Source organism: Corvus brachyrhynchos, unplaced genomic scaffold (genome assembly GCF_000691975.1).
Source record: "Corvus brachyrhynchos isolate BGI_N302 unplaced genomic scaffold, ASM69197v1 scaffold114, whole genome shotgun sequence".
Lineage (NCBI taxonomy): Eukaryota > Metazoa > Chordata > Aves > Passeriformes > Corvidae > Corvus > Corvus brachyrhynchos.
Genome location: NW_008238337.1, coordinates 5,725,720 through 5,745,831, shown reverse-complemented (window position 1 = coordinate 5,745,831; position 20,112 = coordinate 5,725,720). Strand labels below are relative to the sequence as shown.

Here is a 20,112-nt window from a genome sequence, read left to right as displayed (position 1 = left end):
TAGAGGACTCACCAGCCTACACAAGGCATTATTTTTTGTGAGGATTAGGGCTAGGCTTAGGCTTGAGAGACTCAAAGAGCCTAGAGCTCCAGGAACACTGGTGCTGGAAAAGGCGTGCCAAGGCCACCCCGGCAGGGGCCCAACATTGCTGCTTCTACATCTTTCTGAGCTGGAAAACCCATGGTATGGGGTTTGGGTTAAGGGCAGGCTAGGGTTAGGGTTATGTTAGGGTTAGAGTTGAGAGAGTCAAAGAGCCTGGAGCTCCAGGGACACTGGGGCTGGAAAAGCCATGCCAAGGCAATTCCAGCAGGGCCCCAACATTGCAGCTTCTACTCCTTTCTGATCCGGACCACCACCACTGGTGATGGCTTGGTCTGAGGACAGTCTCTGGGCTGAGGTGAGACTGCTGTGAGTGTTTGGATGAGCAACCTAGGAAACAGGGAGAGCTGGGGATTCCAGGTGATGATCGAACCAGTGCCTTAGGTCTGTTTAGTTTGTGTCTGTGAGAACTGGGATCTGGGCTGGAAAGGTGTTGTTAGGAACAAAGGATGGAGCAAATCTGCTCTCTGTGCAGTGAAGGACTGAGGAGCAGGGAAGGTGATTATTTATAAAGTATATGAATATTTCACCCAAATTATGGGGGGGCCAGTGATGTCCATGTTGTCCTACAGAACTGCTTTGGTTATGGGTCAGAGAGAAAGAAGGGAAATTACTTTTTATTTTCCTCCAATTTTTCCAGACAGAAGTGGGACACCGTCTTTCCCCTCCCTACAGCACTCCAGGCACACGAGACTAGCTCAGTGCTGGCCCAGTTCTCTGAGAGATAACAACATTTGACAGTTTTAACAACAACTCTAGTGACTCTTGATTGCAAAGATTCAGTCTCACGGACCCAGACGGATGAGGCAAAAAAGGAATTTCTACACACGGCTTTATCCAAATGAACAGTTTCAGCTTCCTTGCTTTCAGAGCCCAGCTCCAGCCTCCAGTTTCTTGTTCCACCGTGCTGGTTTGTGCTCCTGAGCTCGCGTGTCCCCTGCGAGCGCCGCACACGGGCTCATTTCTGCTTGGCAGCAGCGCTGCCGCTCACCAGGGGACGCCAGCGAGCCACTGCAGTCACTGCTCTGTGACACAAAATCCGACACAGCCAAAGATCGCTCCCGGACAGACAGGAGCTGCGGGCCTCCACCTCCCCAGGACAGCCTGTCACCTGCACCTGGAGCACTGGGGCTGCGTGTTTTCCTTCCTGTGGAAAAGAGCTGTCGTTCTCTTTCTGGATCCCACCGCCGGAATTTCGACTCCACCTCCAAAATTGCATGTATCCAAGGGTTACTCCCACGCAAGAGAGGTGGTGCTGGGGCACAGGTAGAAGTGCCCTGAAATGGAGGGGAATCACCTGATTTAAGCCCTTAAAATGATAAAAATGGGTGAATTTCTTTCAGTTTAACCCCTTAAAATGAGGGAAAAGGAGGGGTCTACCTTCACTTAAATCAACCCTCATGCTGTCACAGACTGTGCAGTAAACATGCTTCCTCAATATCTCACTATTTTCTGAACAAAACTGTACTGTCAGCATGTATTCTTTATCATTCTTCTAAGTGATAACAGGGTTTAGTTCCTCCAGCAAAATTAAAGCATAGAACTTGTGCCAGTGATCCTGTGATCTTGAACTTTGAAGCAGAAATGCTTGTAAAACAATAAACATCTACCCCTCTTTCAGAAAAACTTGACTATTAATGTGAAGGAGTTGCAGTGACTATCTCCCTTTCTATCTTTTCCTGGATTGGAGATGACCTCTGGAATGGAATGGAGCATTAGGTTCAATTTGTTTTGCTTCAGTAATTTACAACAAACCTTTGAACAGTGAGAATCTTGTTTATTTCTGGACACCTGTTTCCATTAAAGGCTTTTCCCAGACTAGCACGAAGACTACCACAATCAGCCATCCCAAATCATCTGGACAAAATATGATACTCATTGGCTTAGATTTTTCTTTCTTCATTCTCACCACCCTCACTGCTCTTCAGAACGCAGGTAAGTGATTTTCAAACATTTTGCTGCTTTTAACTGCAAACTTTTTTGACTTCTCTGCTTCAGAATACACACCTTGGTAAGAAATTGCTGATACCATCGGTACAAGCTAAAGCATAGACATTCAGGCCAGCTTTTACCTGCACGGTGTCATTTTCAATCCCTTCCCCTATAATTTCCATCAGGTCAGTGGATCTGTTCTGTAAGTAAACAGACAATCTGGAGAATGCAGTAAATATACTTAAAGACAGAGAAAAACTTTCTAGCTTCCCATATTGAACAAGCATTTTTACTTCCCTTCTTTGCATTTTCCCATGCTTGTTCTTCACCACCCACCTTGATGCCTGCCTTTCTTTTTGCTTGTGTCCTCACAAATAATCAATCCTCCCTCAGTTAGTTTTTCGTAATTGGTTCCAATTTTGCAAGACCCATGTCCAAATTTAGAATTTCTGATACTTACCGAGGTCATTTCAGCATTGCATGATACTATTGATACAGTTCTCAGTGTTGCACTTGCAAGATTCCACTTCCCAAGAGGTCCTCAGTGCTCCCAGTGTCTGTGCAGCACATCCATCTCACTTAACTCCCCCTTAACTGTTTGTGAAACCCAGCTATTCTTGACAGTGTTACTGTAATGTCTGTCTTCTTCCCCCTGTTTCATTTGCTGAGTAGTTTTCCTTGTGATGTCCAGTAATTACTCATTCTGTTCAGCCAGACTTCAGCCAGACCTAAGCCAAGAGCCTACTCACCTGTGTACCCAGGACTCATAACACCTACCTTTTTAAGGCCAGACTCAAATGAAATGCACAAAACAAAGACATTTCAGGAGCTCTTAATAAACTTGTGCTGGAGCCCACTTCATTGCTGATGTTAATTTTCCAAGAGCACTGGCTGCCTGTTCTTACTGATTTCCACGTAGGGTTGATGGTGGGGGACCCCCGTTCTGGTATGTTTAAGACTTACTCTCAAAAATAAATGTAATTAGTGACACTCACTGAGGGGCTGCTCTGGAGATATATCTGTCTATCACATGTAGAAATACCCATGGAATTGATGAAATGAGGTAGTGGCTGGGAGGTAAATAAGTGTCTTTTGCTACTCAAAATGGAGCAACCTTCATACCTAGGTGATTACAACCTTCGCCTAAATACATTCCTAAACTAACATAACCAGCCTATTTTATTTACTTGCTGTAGTCCTTTGGGTGATGAACTTCTGCCTCAGAGAACATCTCAAAGAGTTCAATAACATTCCTGACTGTTTTTTTCTTCCTTTAACAAGGAGCTCAAGACTCTTGTGCAAACCGATGTGGGGAGCTGCTTGGTACCTGTTCTTGCCAGGTGACATGCCAGTCTTTGGGGATATGCTGTCCTGATTATAAAGAATTTTGTCTTCAGATTTCTCCATACTCGGGATCTCTCATGGGAGGCAAAGACTTTTTGATTAACAACACAGCTTTTAATGCCTCTTCTGTGGTAAAATGCAGGTGGGCCACGATTTTATATTCCTCTGCCAAAGGGAGGTGAAACTTTATAATCTCACTCTCCAACAACGGGCAATTACCACAAAACAAGACCAGTCTATATGGGAGTGAAGACTTTGTAAAGTTGTTAGAATCCTGACATGTAGGTTTGAAAAGTTCTGCTGACCCTCACCCTCAAGGATACCTGTTGACTGTATTTCTACACAGGGTGGTTTCTTTTAGGTCAAGTTATTGTGTGGCACAGTCATTACTCTGCTCATTCTTCCCTTAACATGTTAAAACTCTGACTTTTCTAAAAGAATTTCCTTTCAGAGCACTTGGTTGTCAATATTTCTTTAGCATTTTCCTTTGTGGGAAAGAATCATTTATTTCTTAATCTGGATGAGAAAACAGCAAGAAAGAAATGTAGGTAGGACACCTCATGTTTATCCTGGAAGAGGAAACTGTGGATCCTAAATGTGTCAGCCTGTATTGCACTCAGGTGCACGTGCACGTGCAATACATACAGTACACTGAATTTTGATGACCCTGATGTCCTGCTACTATTTCCACAGAAGGTTCTGAGTGAGATTTTGGAGTCCATCCCATATGGATAGCAGTACCTGAAAAGGTTCTCAATTCTTTATTTGGAAAACCTTTGACCAAGGCATTCGTTCTGTAGGACACAACTGTGTACTTTGAATTACCTCCATAGTTACATTATTACAGCCAAGGCAAATTTCAGTGCAGATGACAAAAGGTACCAGTTTCTGGCAAGCCCCAGCTCGCTCTGATACTTGGAGTAGATATGCAGTCCCCACGTATCAGTCTTGAAGAGTCACAGGTGGAGTTATACCCTAGGACACTGGGCAAGAGCCCTAACTGGAACCAAATGGTTAAATAACAAGCAATGAGTTCTGAGTTAACCTTTGCAACAGAAATTCTAGAACAGCATGAAATTACTTTCGTTGCCTTCATAGGACTTACCAGGAAAAAAACAAACAAATCAGAAATTTGCAATAACTGTGCATCACGGTCAGTGTTAGCCACCCTGTAATCCTACTAATGCTGTAACATTATCTTCCTCTTCCTGCTGTCCCTTCGTTGCTAATTTATCATGTCTCCCTCCCCCAGTAATTAAATAGTAAATTGAAGGTTTGTGGATTGCTGTATATTTGTGCAGTTCACAGCAGAATCCACATTGATGTAATAAGCACAGATTTTTCCAGTTTATATTCCCTGCTGCAAGCAAAACAGCCCCAGACTTGAAATGATCCACTCATGACACAAGGTTGTTTGATGAAACACATTCAGAATTTTCCTTCTCTCTATGGTGTCACTGAAAAGTGTTTTCAACATCTACAGGTTCAAGCAGCAAATCATAACCAGTGGCTATGTTGCCAAGGATGGAAAAGCCCACTGCATCTCCCCGTTGCTTTATGAGACTGGTTTCATCCCTTTTGAAGTTTCTACAGATAATGGGTTGACATTTCCCTACTCTGGAACTTGGTTATCAGGTTATTTACTTATATCTACAGCACCCCTCTTCTTCCTATATTCTTCCTCCATGGATGCAGGATTGTATAAGCCTTTCCCTTTTGATCAGTTTTCTTCTTCCATAACAGGCCTCAGAAAAGTAAGTCTTGCTGGCCTTGTGCTAATTCATCTTTTCAGAGATGAACTTTCACAGCAACTGAGTAGCACCAGCAGCATTAACTCATGAAAAGTCCTGCTTAAAAATGAGGTTGACCAAAACAATTCCCCCTTTGTCTGTACTTCTGTCACTTTTTGTCCCCTCTTCAAGTAACTGCATTGTGGTGTTGCAATCTAGGGACTGCCGACATTAGTAAGGGTTGCATTCTCTCAGCTTCAGCTTATTCTTTTCATGTCATGCATCCTGTGCTGTGCAAAACATACCCAGGGGAAATACTGCTGAATCTTAAGTAATATAGTAGCACTTTTTCAGGACTACGCAAAGCAAAAATGTCATTAGCCCTCTTTTTCTCCTCTGCAATGCAGTGCATCACAGCAAAGTTTCCGATGGAGAAAAATGCACATTGGTAAATGAGACAAAATGGCAATACTATGGCACCCCCAACACTGGTGGAAACTTAACTCTTACCTGGACACACCAGACACTTGCAGCAACCCATGTCAACATAGAAGTCTGGGGATACCAGGAAACAGGTAAAGTGACCTTCTTCCTACCTGTGCACAAGCATTTATCACACATGTACCTTATGTGCAGAGCTCTGCACAGCTTGTGATCGCTTTCACTGAGGCCTCGAGAAGAGACCTGCAAGTATAAAGAACTCATGGCAAAAATGTCAGCTTTTCCTCTTCATTTACATATGGGTGAAGACATCCAATTTCAATCTTGTGGCAATTGTTCTTTCCAGCATCCAAAACCATTTTCTTCCTCTGTCTGACAGGTGACAGTTACTCGGAAAACTGGATGGCTGAATGGAAATATCTTTATACTTTGGAAAGAGAAATCCCCAATACAGGGCAATTTTCTTTCATTCCTGTACCTGCTACAGGAAATTACAATACATGGGACTTTGGACTTTTGAGGATTATACCCAGCAACTATTTTGATGGGCAGAGGCAAGTGCATCACAACATTCATTCTTCTTCTTCTTCTTCTTCTTCATAATAATAATAATAATAATAGCTACCTTATAAGCTATTGTCTCCTTTGGCATTTAAAACTGAGACTCAGGCTCCATTTCATGTAAAAAAACGGGGAGAAAACTGGAAGGTCAAAAGTGAGAAAAATTAATGGGTTGACATAAAGACAGTTCAGTCTGTAAAGGACTGAACTTACTCTCTAAAGTAAAGAGGAGCATGGAGGAAGAATCACAGTCTGCCACAAGCAGTCTGATGCACAGTAATTCACCCAGTTATTCACCCAGGGCTGCTTTGGAAAAACACCCCCACAGTTTTATTAATGAACATGATGGTCTAGGGCATGGAATATCCCTTTGGTCAGTTTGGGTTGGCTGTCATGGCTGTGTCCTTCTCCCTGGGGGCCAGCATGAGAACCAGAGAAGACCTTGGCACCATACCAGCACTGCTCAGCAGTTGCTAAAACACTGGTGTGTTATCAGCACTGCTTTGGTCACAAATCTAAAACTTGGCACCAAACAGGCTGCTATGAAGAAAATTACCCCAGCCAAACCCAGTACTCTCACCAGACTAGGATCTGCTGATTCTTTTGTTTTGTCACAGCTGTGGAGGAGCCTCTAACTGCAGAACTTCTGTCACTGCAGCCACAGGCCTTCCCCTGTATTTAATTGTTTTTCTGTTTTTCGTAGGTATGTAAGCTGTTGCATTACTAGAAGTTTTATGCCCATTTCCTTTTATTTCATTGCATATTTCCCCATGATTTTTGGTGAACTACCTAATTCCCCTTAGATATTCCTTTATAATTCTTCCACGAGTGCAGTTTTTGATGTAGATGGTGTAGACTCTCTGAACATATAAATGCCACCTCTTCGGTGTTACAACATATCGCTAATATGTCAGAACCCTTTTTAGCATTTAGGAGTTGCTACCCAGAGAAGGGAAACCTTTTCTCCTTCTAGAGGGTTTTTTATTGCACTTTGTATGTGATATTTCTTCATGAGGGAAAACCAGAGTGGCTTTGGAACATTTCAAGGATTCTGAATGGTTTGTCCCCATCTTTTGCCATTAGCCCTGATAGTACTGGGGTGCAGTGTTATGTTTTGTTTAAGAATCCAGATATTCTTCATTCTGGCCTAAAGGAAACTCCAAAGTCAAAAGGTGTGAACAGAAAACCTGCCTCTAAAATGATCCATGTAAGCCAGGATCACAATTACTAAAATGTATTTGGATTATTGCATACTTGCTGCATGTTGTCCTATCACCTCCTGAATTTGGAAAATTTTGATTTGCTGTAACTTTTTGAGGGAAAAAGAAAGCAGTGGGCTTTGCAATGAAATAACTTGCAAGTCAAAAAGTGTTTCTTAGTCATAATCAGCAATTAAGTCAGTGTTACTGTCAAAATAGTGTTTGTTCAGCTACCAGATCTATTTTTTGTTTCTTTTTTTTTTTTCCAGCAACGTTGCATCAATCTGGAGCTCAGAGCATGCACTGGCTTGGCACCTTGAGAAAGACTTCAGAAATGACTCAAATGCATGGGCAACTGCAAAATGTATAGAATGGGACAAAAAGGAAGAGTTGCTTCCAAACTTCATGAAAGAAATTATAGACTGCCCTTGCACTTTGGCACAGGCAAGAGCTGACACTGGCAGGTTCCATGTAAGTTATTAATTGATCCCTCTGGCTTATTACAATTCCAAGTAGAAGCTTAAGCAGTGCCAAACTCCACACACACGTGTTCCCTCTCTAAACAGTATTAGAAGGACATTAAGTTATATTTAGATTTGCACAAGTAGCATATCAAATGGCAGAGGTAAATAAAGCTTATCCAGGTAGTATGAGTAAAAGTGCCTATAGGATAGGAGATGGAAATTACATTCAAACAGGGAATTAAGACAGTAGTTCCAAAGGTAGACTGAAAACACTCAGAGAGGACAGTGAGCTCTGTGGAGCTGGGAGCAGGGACGACTTCTTTGAGATCCTACAAGAAAACAGTCTGTGTTTATAGGTGATATCCCATGCTGTAACAAACAGGCCACATTTCTGCCTAGTAAATCATACTTTGCTGCAAACCCTTCTGCTTTGTACTTCAGACCTCAAGTCCATAGCTGTAATCCATTATTTCCTTTATTCAGCTTCCTTCCTCCTCAGCTTCACTGTTATCAAGGAACTGACAAAAGCTAAAAAATCAATGGCCATTTAGTCTACACTTTCACTTACACTGCTAATCTGAGGACCATATGAGAGTGACTTCATCTCCTATTTATGATACCAAATGGTGGCAGTGTGTTTATGCATATTTTATTTTAAAAGAAAAAAAAAGTTAAGTAAACCTTGTTACTATTCTGGTTATGAAGCTCCAAACATGATGTGTACAGTTAAAAGCTTGTGAAGAAAAAAAGTAGGTCTACTCACTCTGTCTAAGAACATAGGACAAACATTTACTCTGTTGTGTCTGTGTTTGTTGTACACTTGTAGTTGAATCCCCATCTAGCTGCATTTGTTGTTCAAGGTCTGGTGTAACAGACTGCAAAATGCTCAGGTTAGACATGTTGCTCCAGACACTTTGGTATTAAATTCAACACAGAAACTCAACCAGTTCCTGTCAACTTTACACATGTCAGATACAAAGGATGGGGACAGAACGTAAGAATAGAAAGGACAATGACGAAAGAACCCCATTAAGTGTGAACATTGATCTTTTTCAGACAGATTATGGCTGTGACATTGAAAAGGGGAGTGTGTGTACTTATCATCCTGGTGCTGTGCATTGCGTAAGAGCCATTCAAGCCAGGTAAAGAAAATTTTTAAAACTGCATTTTTTGATTAATCCTTTCACCTCAGAGACAGCAGCATCACAGAAATCAGGGGTGAAGTCTAACTGGACATCAGATAAGACTCGGTAACCAAAATATTTAGCTGTATCCGTGAAAAGGCAGTAAGTAATCCCTAAACAGAGGTGGAGCTAAATGATGACTTTCTTGCTGCTTTTCTCAATCAGTCCCCAGTACGGGGCTGGACAGCAGTGCTGTTACGACTCCACGGGAACCCAAATCCTCACGCACGACTCCACCGGAGGCAGCACACCTGATCGAGGACATGACTGGGGGTCACCACCATTCCTGAAGCCTCCCCGGATACCTGGCTTTTCCCATTGGCTTTATGATGTTATCAGCTTCTATTACTGCTGCCTGTGGTCTGATAATTGTGACTTCTATATGAAAAGGCGGCCCTCTAGTGACTGCAGGACGTACCGCCCGCCCCGAGCTGGTAAGGGCTTCAGAATTTCCTTACGGAGAGTAGATTTTTGATACAGTGTTGGCTTTTAGAATATTTGTATATGTACACATATGTGTTGGGGAGGATACAACGTCCGGAGGAAAAATTCCATGGAAGGTTTCTATTGATCTATCACTTACAAAATCCGTATAGGTTTTTTAGTTGTGCTGCAAGATTTTCTGCTGTTCAGCATCTCATTCACCCTAGAAGCTAAATAGCCAAAGCATAGTAATCAACCTCCACGACTTTGTATCATCAGTGTGCACTTTTTCAGAAAAAAAAGGTGGTTAGAGGTGGTTAATGACAGCTAGGAAGTAGCTAGAAAAAGCTACCATGATGAGAGATACTAATATCAAACAAGAAGGATTTACAGTTTACAGTGTGTCTGTTTTTCTCCCACTTGCTTTTAGCTCAGTCTTCAAGTCTTGCCATATCTCTGTTGCTACCACATGTTTTGCCTTCTATGCTGCTGAGGTGCTGAGGTGTCCAGCAGGACTTGGCTTCCCATAAATGAGTGCAAAGAGGCAGCAGTTTGCATCAGGAAAAAAAGGAGAAAACTGTAGAGGCCATTGCATTAGGTAGTTGGGGGTCATAAATGAGCGGCTTGGCTGCTTAAAGAAACCTCATCAAAAGTATTGGCAGAAGCAGAGTTTAATATGAATTTGTGAAAATACAGCTTCACGGAGTTGGATGGCAAGGTGCATTGTATTCGTTACTATACAGATTAAAGCACACAAAAGAAGATAAATTAGAAGCAATTTGGAGTGATTTACATGGAAGTTGGAAATGCAAAAGGGGCTAAGGGTGCAAAGGATATGGATGGAAAGATAAGGCAATAGGCCTGTATTTATGTCTAAATCTCCACATATATTGCATGTGGTACAGTCTTCTAGCCTCTTTCCTGTCTCATGAACTTGAGGAGTAATAGGTTGTGATTTTTGCTTGTTCTTAATTCTCTTTTTGCTTTTAAAAATAGCATCTGCTTTTGGGGATCCTCATTTCCTCACATTTGATGGTCTGAACTTCACCTTCAACGGCCTAGGAGAATACACATTGGTAGAATCTAATCTCACATCCCTTAGAGTGCAGGGGAGGACACAGCAGGCACACCTTCCCAATGGTAAGTCGGTAAGAGAGGAAGAGTGATAACAAAAAATAGCTTCTGAGCTTGCTTGATTTGCATTTTGCAGCAATCCTCCTATCATCTGTAGTCTTCATTTTTGGCCATTTGTGAACAGTCACCATTCTGAAGATAATCAGAAAGCAGACAACATCTTCAGGAAAAACTTCCCAATCAAAGTTTAATTGCTAGTTTTATTGGGTGTGAGCAACAGAAGTGTAAGGTTTTCTGCTGTGTTTAAGGGCTCAAAAAAAAAATCTTATTTCTCTCCATGCCCATTCTCATCAATAAGGAAACATAAGGCCAGTTCTAGAAATCAGTCAGTAGGCACAGCTGCCAGCTGGTGAATTTTGATAGCATTGTTGGTTTTTTTCTTTGGAAGGAACTGGGGCTCAGGGGACCGGCTTGTCTGCAGTGGCCATGCAGGAGAACAGCTCTGATGTGATTGAAGTACGCTACTCTGAGGATTTGAATCTGGAGGTCCTCTTGAACCAGAGGGTTCTCAGCTTCTCTGAACAAAGTTGGATGGACTTGAAAGGTTAGTTACACATATCAGCCTTGTAAGCAATTATATTCTGATGGAGCCCATGTATAGTTAAAAATATCTCTAGATGCATGCATTTCAACTCTCTTCTCAGCATCCCTTTGTGAAGTGTTTTAACAGGTGGCTTCAGTGTCCATGTCTTCTACGTCCTCTTTCACTGGTTTGTAGAGCAATGGTTTTCCTTCTCACCCTGTGGACAATGAATGGAATTAAAAACTCTGTACTCTACATTCTGCTTTGAGCTTACTGCCTCTAATAAATGAAGCCTAGCAAATAAAATGAAATACAGTGAAATACAACCATACCATATACTAAAATATAACTGAATTTCACATTTACCTATTGGGAGCTCTCTCAGTAGGTCAGATATTTTTCCTCTATTATTCTGCCGAAAAAACTACTAAAAGTTGGCTTTTTGTCCAACAGGGCTGTGATCACTTGATTAGTCTTTATGATAATCTGACAAATAATCATCATATATCACTTGAATTTTAACAATAATCCCCCTATTCAGAAGAGGAAGATTTCTGTGGCTAGTAATTAGTATTCCTCAAATGGCTGAAGAGCAAGTGGAGGGCTACATTGACAAGGAGCTGCAGAAGCAGAGAGATGTAGGGAGGAAAAAAAATGGAAGGGACATTGATGGGGCCTGGAGAAGAAGCCATATTAGGGAGGTGTTGACAAGACAAGGGAGAAGGAGAGGAAAACTGTGACCACTGAGAGCAGTGCTTCCAGTGTGGCTTCCCTTGAAATGCTTCTCAGAGTGCGGTTCAGAGTGGAAGGGAGGAAAAGTTTATGAAAAGTAGTTAAAACTGATGATGATTTTACCTGATGCTAAAACACAATGAATGTTTCACTATGGATAATTAGCTATTTTGTCCTCTTCCTCTCATTGCTATAGGTCTCTTTCTCTATTCTACACCTGATCAGAACATCACTGTGATGTTCTCTTCTGGGTCCGGAGTGGAAATAAGGGGAAGTGGAGGATTTCTGACCCTGACAGTTCTGCTCCCAGAGAAGTTTATGAATCACACTCAGGGTCTCTTTGGGGTAATGAATGGCAATCCAGAGGATGACTACACCTTCAAGAATAAAACCACCATGTCAGTTCATGCAAGTCCCCAGCAGGTGTTTGAGTTTGGAGCTAAATGTAAGTCATTTCTCTGGTCTATTATTATATTTTCTTTACAGATTCAAAACAGTTTGTGATTTAAAGACTCGGAAATGAAGTCTGTGCCAAGCAACCAGTACTGGGGGGAAGAGAAAGGGAGTAAGAGAAATATGCCCTCCTCTATCCAAGTGGGGAGTGAAAACAGAACCATGATGGAGTGTTCAGCACTTTGCTCCATCAGGAGTCAGACCTCATATTTCCCAGGCTACACTTTCAGAATGCCATCTACTATGGTCAGCTGAACACAGCATCAGCAGACTACAGTGTTACAGAAATACAGCAAAAGCCAGGGCCAGCTATCTTTTCCCAGAATATTGGCTATGCTTTCATCATGTACCATGCTGACAATTTAAAAAATCATTTATGAAATCACAATTTAGTAATTGTCCCTTTACAGTAGGGGGTGGGGGGGGATGTGTGTAAAAGAATGTCTCCTATCGTTTAACGTGTGATTGGGCTGCTCTATCTTATCTGCAGCATTAGATTGGTCAGCATTCCTTCTGGCACCAGGTTAGGAGATGGGCCAGAAACATAATGCAAAATACCCTCTGGCTACCAGATGATCTCTGTATTGAGCACAGTGTAACCATACTCCAGGGTTCAGATCATCAGAAAAGTCTCACTGCTTCAGCCTCAGGAAGTTTCTGATATAACAGAATGAAAACAAAGAGCAGGACCATGGTAGATATGATGAATTTAGGGACACTTAGTCTCAGGATCTGTGTTGTTTGAAATGGATGCTTCAGGTAGCTCTGTCTGTTGTCACCATTTTGCTAGGAGGCATATAAAACCATGTTTATGGAAAATCATAGCTACACAATTATATGGATCTAATTTTAAGAAAATGCTGAAACAGCAGATTAAATGAATACCAACTTTGGTGCTAAGTTAAGATGTTGCATATGAAAAGGAAAATAATCTTGAGCTGGAAGGATGCTGTAGGGCTTCCTATATCTCTTCCAGCTCTGGCTACATTTCTGTAAATAAACACTTGGATTAGTAGCAGAAGGTGGTATATGTTGGCAATGTTACACATGAATCTCTCTTTCTTTCTCTGTCTCCCAAGGGGCTATTGAAAATGGAACTTCTCTCTTTACTTATGACACAGAGTTCTTACTGAACAGTTTCTTTTATGGGGAAAAGCACAATGCTTCCTTTCTGCCCGTGTTTTCCCCTTATGAAGACCCTGCTGATCCCCTGGTAGAAGAGATGGTCTCACTCTGTGACTCTGACCCATTCTGCAGATTCGATGTCCTGACAACAAGAAGCCTTCAAGTGGGAAATTCCACAAGACTTTCCCATCAGAATCACAAGCTGCTGGTAGAACATCTAGAGCCAGGTGATACAACATTCCAGGAAATATCATTACAGGCTCACAGGATATTCTGAGTTGGAAGGGAACCACTGGGATCATCAAGTGCAACTCTTAAGTGAACAGCCCATAAGGAGCACCACTATAGTTATTTCTACAGGGCATCTAAAGAGTTAACACTGTTTGAGGAGGCTTTGCTTAACTGTAGGTTCATGCACCTATAAATACTCTAATAGTGGGGAATCATCCTTGTACCAGGAAAACTCTGTACTGATGGAATACTTAGGCAAACTCAAATTTCTTTCCCCTTCTTCCACTACAACACCACAGCATAGAACTTTATCTTCATTTTATACGCTTAATCTGTTTTCCTTGGACTTAAAAATAATTTTTAAAAGTAGCAGGAAGTATTGTCTTTCAGATAGCCTAAAAATCTTTGGTTTTCCATGAGTTGCCACTAAAATACCATTTGAAGCATTGTAATGGAGATTTGCTGGTCCAAATCCCAAATACTCTAACCAGATATGTCTCTTTTATTAGTGATTTCTTGTGGCTGGCTGGATCATCCAACCAATGGAAGCAAGAATGGAACTAACTACCTGCTGGGCTCAACCATCAATTTCACCTGCAATCCGGGCTATGAACTCACTGGGTCACAGCAAAGAACTTGCCAAGTGTCAGGAGCCTGGTCAGGAGATCCACCCCACTGCAGGCCAGAAACAGGTCTGTTGCCTTTTAGACAGTAAGACATATTGTCACTAAAAAGTCATTATCAAGGACAAGGCAATCTCAGTATACCATAATGGCCCTTGACAAAAGCAGCTTCTCTTACTCAGGAAAACATCGGACATGAGATGTCTGAATTTCTAGAAAGACTATTATTCAAATCTAAATAACAGGTGACTCATGGTGTTTGTGTGCATTTTGGTGGGGGTTTAAAAGTTTTTGTTTTATCAATGGGTACAGGTACCTGAAGGGTGGGTAAAAAGAGGATGGAGCCAGGCTTTTTTCAGTGGTTCCCAGGGACAAGAGCAGAGTGGCCTCTGCATGCTCTGAAACACAGAAGCTTCCCTCTGAACATCAGAAAACCCTTTTTTACTGTGATTATGATTGAGCACTGGCACAGCTTTCCCAGAGAAGTTACAGAGTCTCCCTTCCTGGAGATATTCAAAAGTTGTCAGGTCATGGTCCTGGGCAACTGACTCTGGGTGGTCCTGCTTGAACAGGAGAGTTGGACAAAATGACCTCCAGAGGGCCCATCCCACCTCAGCTGTTCCACGATTCTGTGATTCAAGAGCAGACACACCCCACAGTTGTTGAACACTTTTTTTTTCTAAAAGATTTTGTAATCTCAAAACATAATTCTATTATTCTATAGCAGTAAATGTATTGTGAATGATGCAATAGTATTTAGTATAAATAATATAAATTTATTACCCCTCTTGTGTTACTACTAATAGATTATCAATTAGCCTGGGATTGATGGATTTAGTAGCAGTTAGGCTGTCTCTATGATTTACAGAAAATGGCCCCAAATTTTCTTTTTATTCATTCACCACATACACTCCAAATGTCCTCAAGATGGCAATATTTCAAAGCACCAGGGTGATGCAAGGCCAGATGGCATGCTGAAGCACTTTTAATGCAGAGTTAATAGTTCCCAAAAGCACTCATGAAATAATTCATACTAACAGATTCTCCATTATAAGACCCTTCCAAAGAAATGTGGAAAGTGCACTTCACATCAGCAATGAATTCCTGTCATGCTGACACATTTCATCAGCCTCTGCTGGCCTGTACCAATTGCTTGTACACTTCCAACACAGTTCTGAACATTTAGTGATATTTGTAAGATGAACTGCAGTGAGTTTGGGCAGCAGACAAATTTGCAAAGGCCAGATCTTTAAAAGGCAGTGGCAAAACATTGTGCCAAGCTGAAAGCTAAGAATATTTTTCCATTGCTGCCATCAACCACATACATACTGGATAAGAGCCAGTCAGTCTCAATAAGCAAAACAGATGCTGACATTTACACTAGCAAAAGGGGGACAGAAAGGCAGCCCTGTGAGATCAGAGGAAAGGAGCTGGAAGATATGCAGTGATTGATTGCATTCAGAATGATGGAGACATGACACAGCTTTGTGGATAAGCAAACAAAGCCCACAATGTTTCCCAATGCTTTCCTGAAAGATGACAAAGAAAAACAAGGTGGGAAAGAATTTTTTTTTTATCTAATAAAGACCTTCCCCTCCTTACTATTTGATATTTGGGGTTCTAGTTAACTTGCAATGTGAACCAAAAATGATGGTTTTTATTAGCCTCAGGAAGTTGGAGTATGGCAGTGCTGTCCATAGCAGCAGGATACTGACAATACCAACAACTGATCGACATAATATAAAATACAAGTTTCTCCATTCTTTTTTTCTTCCTGCTATGCCCCAACAATGGCATTTATATCTATCCTTGTCTCTCCTTCTTCCATAAGGTATTCTGCTAGATATCAGTGTTTGTGTGAGAAGGCTGTTTTATTGACAGGCCCAGGTCTCTACAGAGAAGAGAGGCAATACTGTTCAAAGTTTCTTTCACTTATATCTAAACTTTTCATACTTTTATAGCATGGACAGCTAGTACTTGCTTTCCACTAAATACATTTCTGCCTCTGGTCCAAGATATAGTTGAATTCCAGTGCCAGTTTTCTGTTATTTCTCTATTTGGCTGTTTTCTCTATTCTCCAACCCCCAAGCCTTCTCTTCTCCAGTACAGAAAAGGTCCTTGTGTTGTCAAAATCTGTTGTTCCTGAGGTCAGTTTTCTTTATTGTTTTTCTCTTTACACAGCAGCATACTGCTGTTTCACCAACACCCATTTTATCAAGTCCTGTGACAAAGACCTTCTTGACACCAGGAAAACGCTTACGAAATTAATGGACAGCCCTTCCCAGTTTCTGGGTGCCTGAATGGGTGACCACTGACACAGCCACTGTGATCAGCAGTCACATTTTTGCTTTGAGAGTGAAGTATTAAACACACACTTTCTCAAATTATTTCTTTCATGCTGGTCAAGAGCACAGGGCCCAGCCCTCTGTTATTCTAAGCTTACAGGTGTACTTCTCTACAGTGCTGTGTTCATTACACTGGCTGCAGTTCTGTGGCACATCAGATTCAATCTCTGCCTTGCAAATCACCAAGGTTTTTTAGCTGCTATATGCTTCCATTTTTCAAGAGATAGAACAGCTAAAATAAAGGCATGAGAACTAGGAAAATTGGATAGGAAAAGAGATGGAAACAAGAAAATGTAATGCCAGTTATTTTACAAAATCCATTTCAGTATTTTGAAACTTCAAATACAAATTATGTTGTTGCGCCTGCATATTGTTGTTTTTGAATTTTGCTTCCTTGGACTAAAGTTTCCATGGAAATCCTCTGCTAATAATTATTTTGCTATGCTTCTAATTACAATCCCACTGCAAGTCTTTCCAGTACCACAGCAACCTCTCTTCACAGAATATCACAAAGAAGAAGAACAAAGAAGCCATCCAGCAAAAGCAAAAAGGAGAATCTAGTAAAATCAGATGTAACATCCAGCTAAAAATCGTAAGATATTAGCAATATATATATATACAGTCTTTTTCTGTCTTTTTGAGACAGACAATAATTTGGTGATATTAAGGGCAATCTAGTTTTGTTTGTCTTTTGGGTTATTTTCTCTCCCCCCCGCCCCCCACCTCCTTTTAGATTTCCTTTTCCAGGCCCAGGCTCTGTGTAAATACAGTTCATTTTGAAAAGCTGTCAGAAATCTCATTAGTCTTCTGTGCTTTTTCTAAACACAAAGATTTCACAATAGAGGCAAATCACTGCTGGACTAACTACTTAACCCACCCAGAATGGTGGGTTCTCATCACCTGGCAGAGACTGGGTACCTCCCTGTGAAGGATGTGTAAGCTGAACATTAGGCCTTGGGCCTTGTTCAGAAATTACTGGATGACAGACCAATGCTTGTGAAACAGTTTATTTCTTTCCTTAAACTTCACTATAAACCAACTTAACAGCTGAATAATCTGTTCTAGGATCACAGAAGTGTCTGTTATGTCACTCTGCCATCACTGTGTGCTAGGCTGTGGTTTGGGCAGCTCTTACTGCAGGTGTGACAAAGCGATGGAAGGAAGGGCTGGTAAAAATGAGCCCCGATGTATTAAGGCTCAAATACAAAATGCAGGAATCATTGTTTCTCCCAGACAGTTCATTCCAGATGCTGCATCTCCTAACTTCTATGAATATCGTCATGTGTCATGGTAATCTGCAACTGTTTAGTTTAATAAGAAAACAAAATGAGAATATTAATTCAAAATTTGTTTCATATCTGGTTTCTTTCTCCCTCTCAGGTGTCCTTATTAGGCAGTCACAGAATCAAGTTGACACTTTTCATGTTTTGGTGTGTTCAAACTCTTTGATGCAGTTCAGTGTACCCACATCAGAACAGTCACTTCTGCTCTCTTTTATCTAGATTATTAAGCAGCAAAGGTGGTTTCACAATTTAATGCCAAAATAGCGGTAATTTTTAAAGTAATCAAACTATATGGAATAAGGATTGAAAAAAAATTCAGTTGTTGGGATTGACAGTTCTACATCAATACTGCACATTCACAATGTTGACTACATATTAACCACCAGCCACCCTTGGTGTTACAAAGCTTTTGCAGCCACCTGCTCTAACAGTCAAATGTAAGAATTCTGTGAGTTCCTAATCTTTACCATTTTCAGAGAATCTGAAAGGGTGAAGGGTTGGAAGGTACCCCAGGACATCATTTAGTCCTATCCCCCTGCCAAGGGAGGCAGTTTGTTCCACAAATAAAGAGAACAGAAAAATTAACACTATACATACAATTTCAAAAATCGTCAGGAGACTGCATTCAAACAGATATGAAGAAATGTATATCAAAGTCTTCATGGGTTTTTTTGTGCTTGGTCTCTGTTTTTCAGATATCAAACAAGTAATTCTTATTGGCAGTGTATTTGGAGTAGTCGGTCTTGCAGTCCTGGCACGTCTGGCTTATTTATGCAGAAAAGAGAGGTAAGCCTTAATTGAACTGAAAACACAAATGAACCTCCTAAAGAAATAGCAACTGTTATGACCTTTTTAATAATAATTTAATAATGACCACTGGCAACAAACTGCCAGTGTGCTACAGGTAAAACAAAGTGCAACTGATCTATACACACTTATCAACTGTGTGTGCAACTGACTGGTGGAGAAAGAGGGCAGCATAGCAAATGAAAATGGTTCTGGCCTAGGAATACTGGCAGATTGAAATGGAGATATGGTTGATTTTCTGAACTTTGTTATCAACTGTTACAAAGTTTTACGCCTTCTCTGTTCCAGTGTCCGCAAGGAACAGAATGCCTGATAAAATGGAATGGAAATTGAGTGAATGGAAACACAATGGGGTTACAGTCCTTGGAAAGAAGACTGTATGTGTGAGGAAGAACTAAATACTGCTGAACTTATCATTAAAAAAAAGAGCACACCACCAAGCTAACAGAACACCGCTATTGTTTTCCAGTATTTCATCAGCTTAAAGATGCTACATTCACTAGGAATTCAGCTCAAAGAAAGAAGAATGTGGCATATTATGCTGTGATATTAAAATTTATGTGTAAAGCCATGCTACTATATGGAGTCCTTTTTATATGTGTCACAAATGCCAAACATAAGCATATTTTCCTCCTCAAAATCAACCTTACAGCTTTATATGATGGGAGGTTTCTGTATGCTAAAAGTGAGATGCATTCATACTGTGTATTGATACAATAGTTAAGGCCTACAAACTGTATTTTGTTTCTTCCCCTTTCAGAATAGCAAATTGTTCTCTCCCTGTATGGGTTGCTATTTGATTACACAGCAATGGTGTAAAGGGGCTACAAGGACCTTTGTCTCCTTCTGTTCTCGACACAGCAACTTTCTCTATGTATTTTGCTGTTAGCGTGGGGGTTTTTCGCTCTTAGTTTGTGCATAGCAAAGCTGTACTGCCATTGCTAAAACGTCTCACAGGCCAGGTAATAAGACTTTGTAGAAGTTTAGACAATAGCTTGACATCACCACCTTGACACTTTGTCCATCTTCAGGTAGATGAAAAAAAAAAAAAAACAAACCCACAACCAAAACCAAAACAAACCAGAAACCCTATCTTTCTGCACGTGCGTTCTCAGAAAGCAACGCTGCTCTTTCTCTTTCGGTTCCGGAGCCTGTGTTTGTGTTCCTGGCTGCTGTGTTTGTGTTTGTCGCGCTGGGTGTGTGTGTGCGGGGGTGTCCCTCACGTCCCCGTGTCCGTGCCCGCCCGCGAATGTCTCGGGTCTCTGGGAAGGGTGGGCGCTGTGTGCCTGTCTCCGTGCCTGTCTCCTTGTCTGTCTCCGTGTCTTTGTGCCTGTCTCCGTGCCTGTCTCCGTGTCTCTGTGCCTGTCTCCGTGCCTGTCTCCGTGTCTCTGTGCCTGTCTCCGTGCCTGTCCCTGCGACCCGGGGCCGGGGCAGCGGCCGCAGCTCCGCCCGCCTCGGGACGCGGCCTCCGGGGGGCAC

At 41.5% G+C, this 20,112-nt stretch overlaps 1 protein-coding gene across 1 annotated transcript; it reads left to right on the top strand.

The window, feature by feature from the left end:
- Positions 1 to 69: 69 nt before the first annotated feature.
- SUSD2 (sushi domain containing 2) lies at positions 70 to 18,977 on the top strand. The gene is made up of 16 exons (XM_008634087.2): positions 70 to 183; positions 740 to 2,034; positions 3,313 to 3,517; positions 4,859 to 5,010; positions 5,513 to 5,680; positions 5,926 to 6,100; positions 7,576 to 7,777; positions 8,827 to 8,912; positions 9,120 to 9,388; positions 10,374 to 10,517; positions 10,900 to 11,055; positions 11,963 to 12,211; positions 13,299 to 13,571; positions 14,085 to 14,267; positions 18,522 to 18,612; positions 18,922 to 18,977. Exons 2-16 carry the CDS (start codon positions 1,968 to 1,970, stop codon positions 18,944 to 18,946), a joined length of 2,445 nt encoding a protein of 814 aa, XP_008632309.1. The 5' UTR covers positions 70 to 183; positions 740 to 1,967; the 3' UTR covers positions 18,947 to 18,977.
- Positions 18,978 to 20,112: the final 1,135 nt, after the last annotated feature.

Bases quoted from the DNA above. Each gene is read 5' to 3' on its own strand.
- SUSD2 (XM_008634087.2), top strand. From the start codon at position 1,968: ATGATACTCATTGGCTTAGATTTTTCTTTCTTCATTCTCACCACCCTC. The intron at 5,011-5,512 runs GTTATTTACTTA...TCTGCAATGCAG, and splicing joins CTCTGGAACTTGGTTATCAG to TGCATCACAGCAAAGTTTCC. The intron at 5,681-5,925 runs GTAAAGTGACCT...TCTGTCTGACAG, and splicing joins CTGGGGATACCAGGAAACAG to GTGACAGTTACTCGGAAAAC.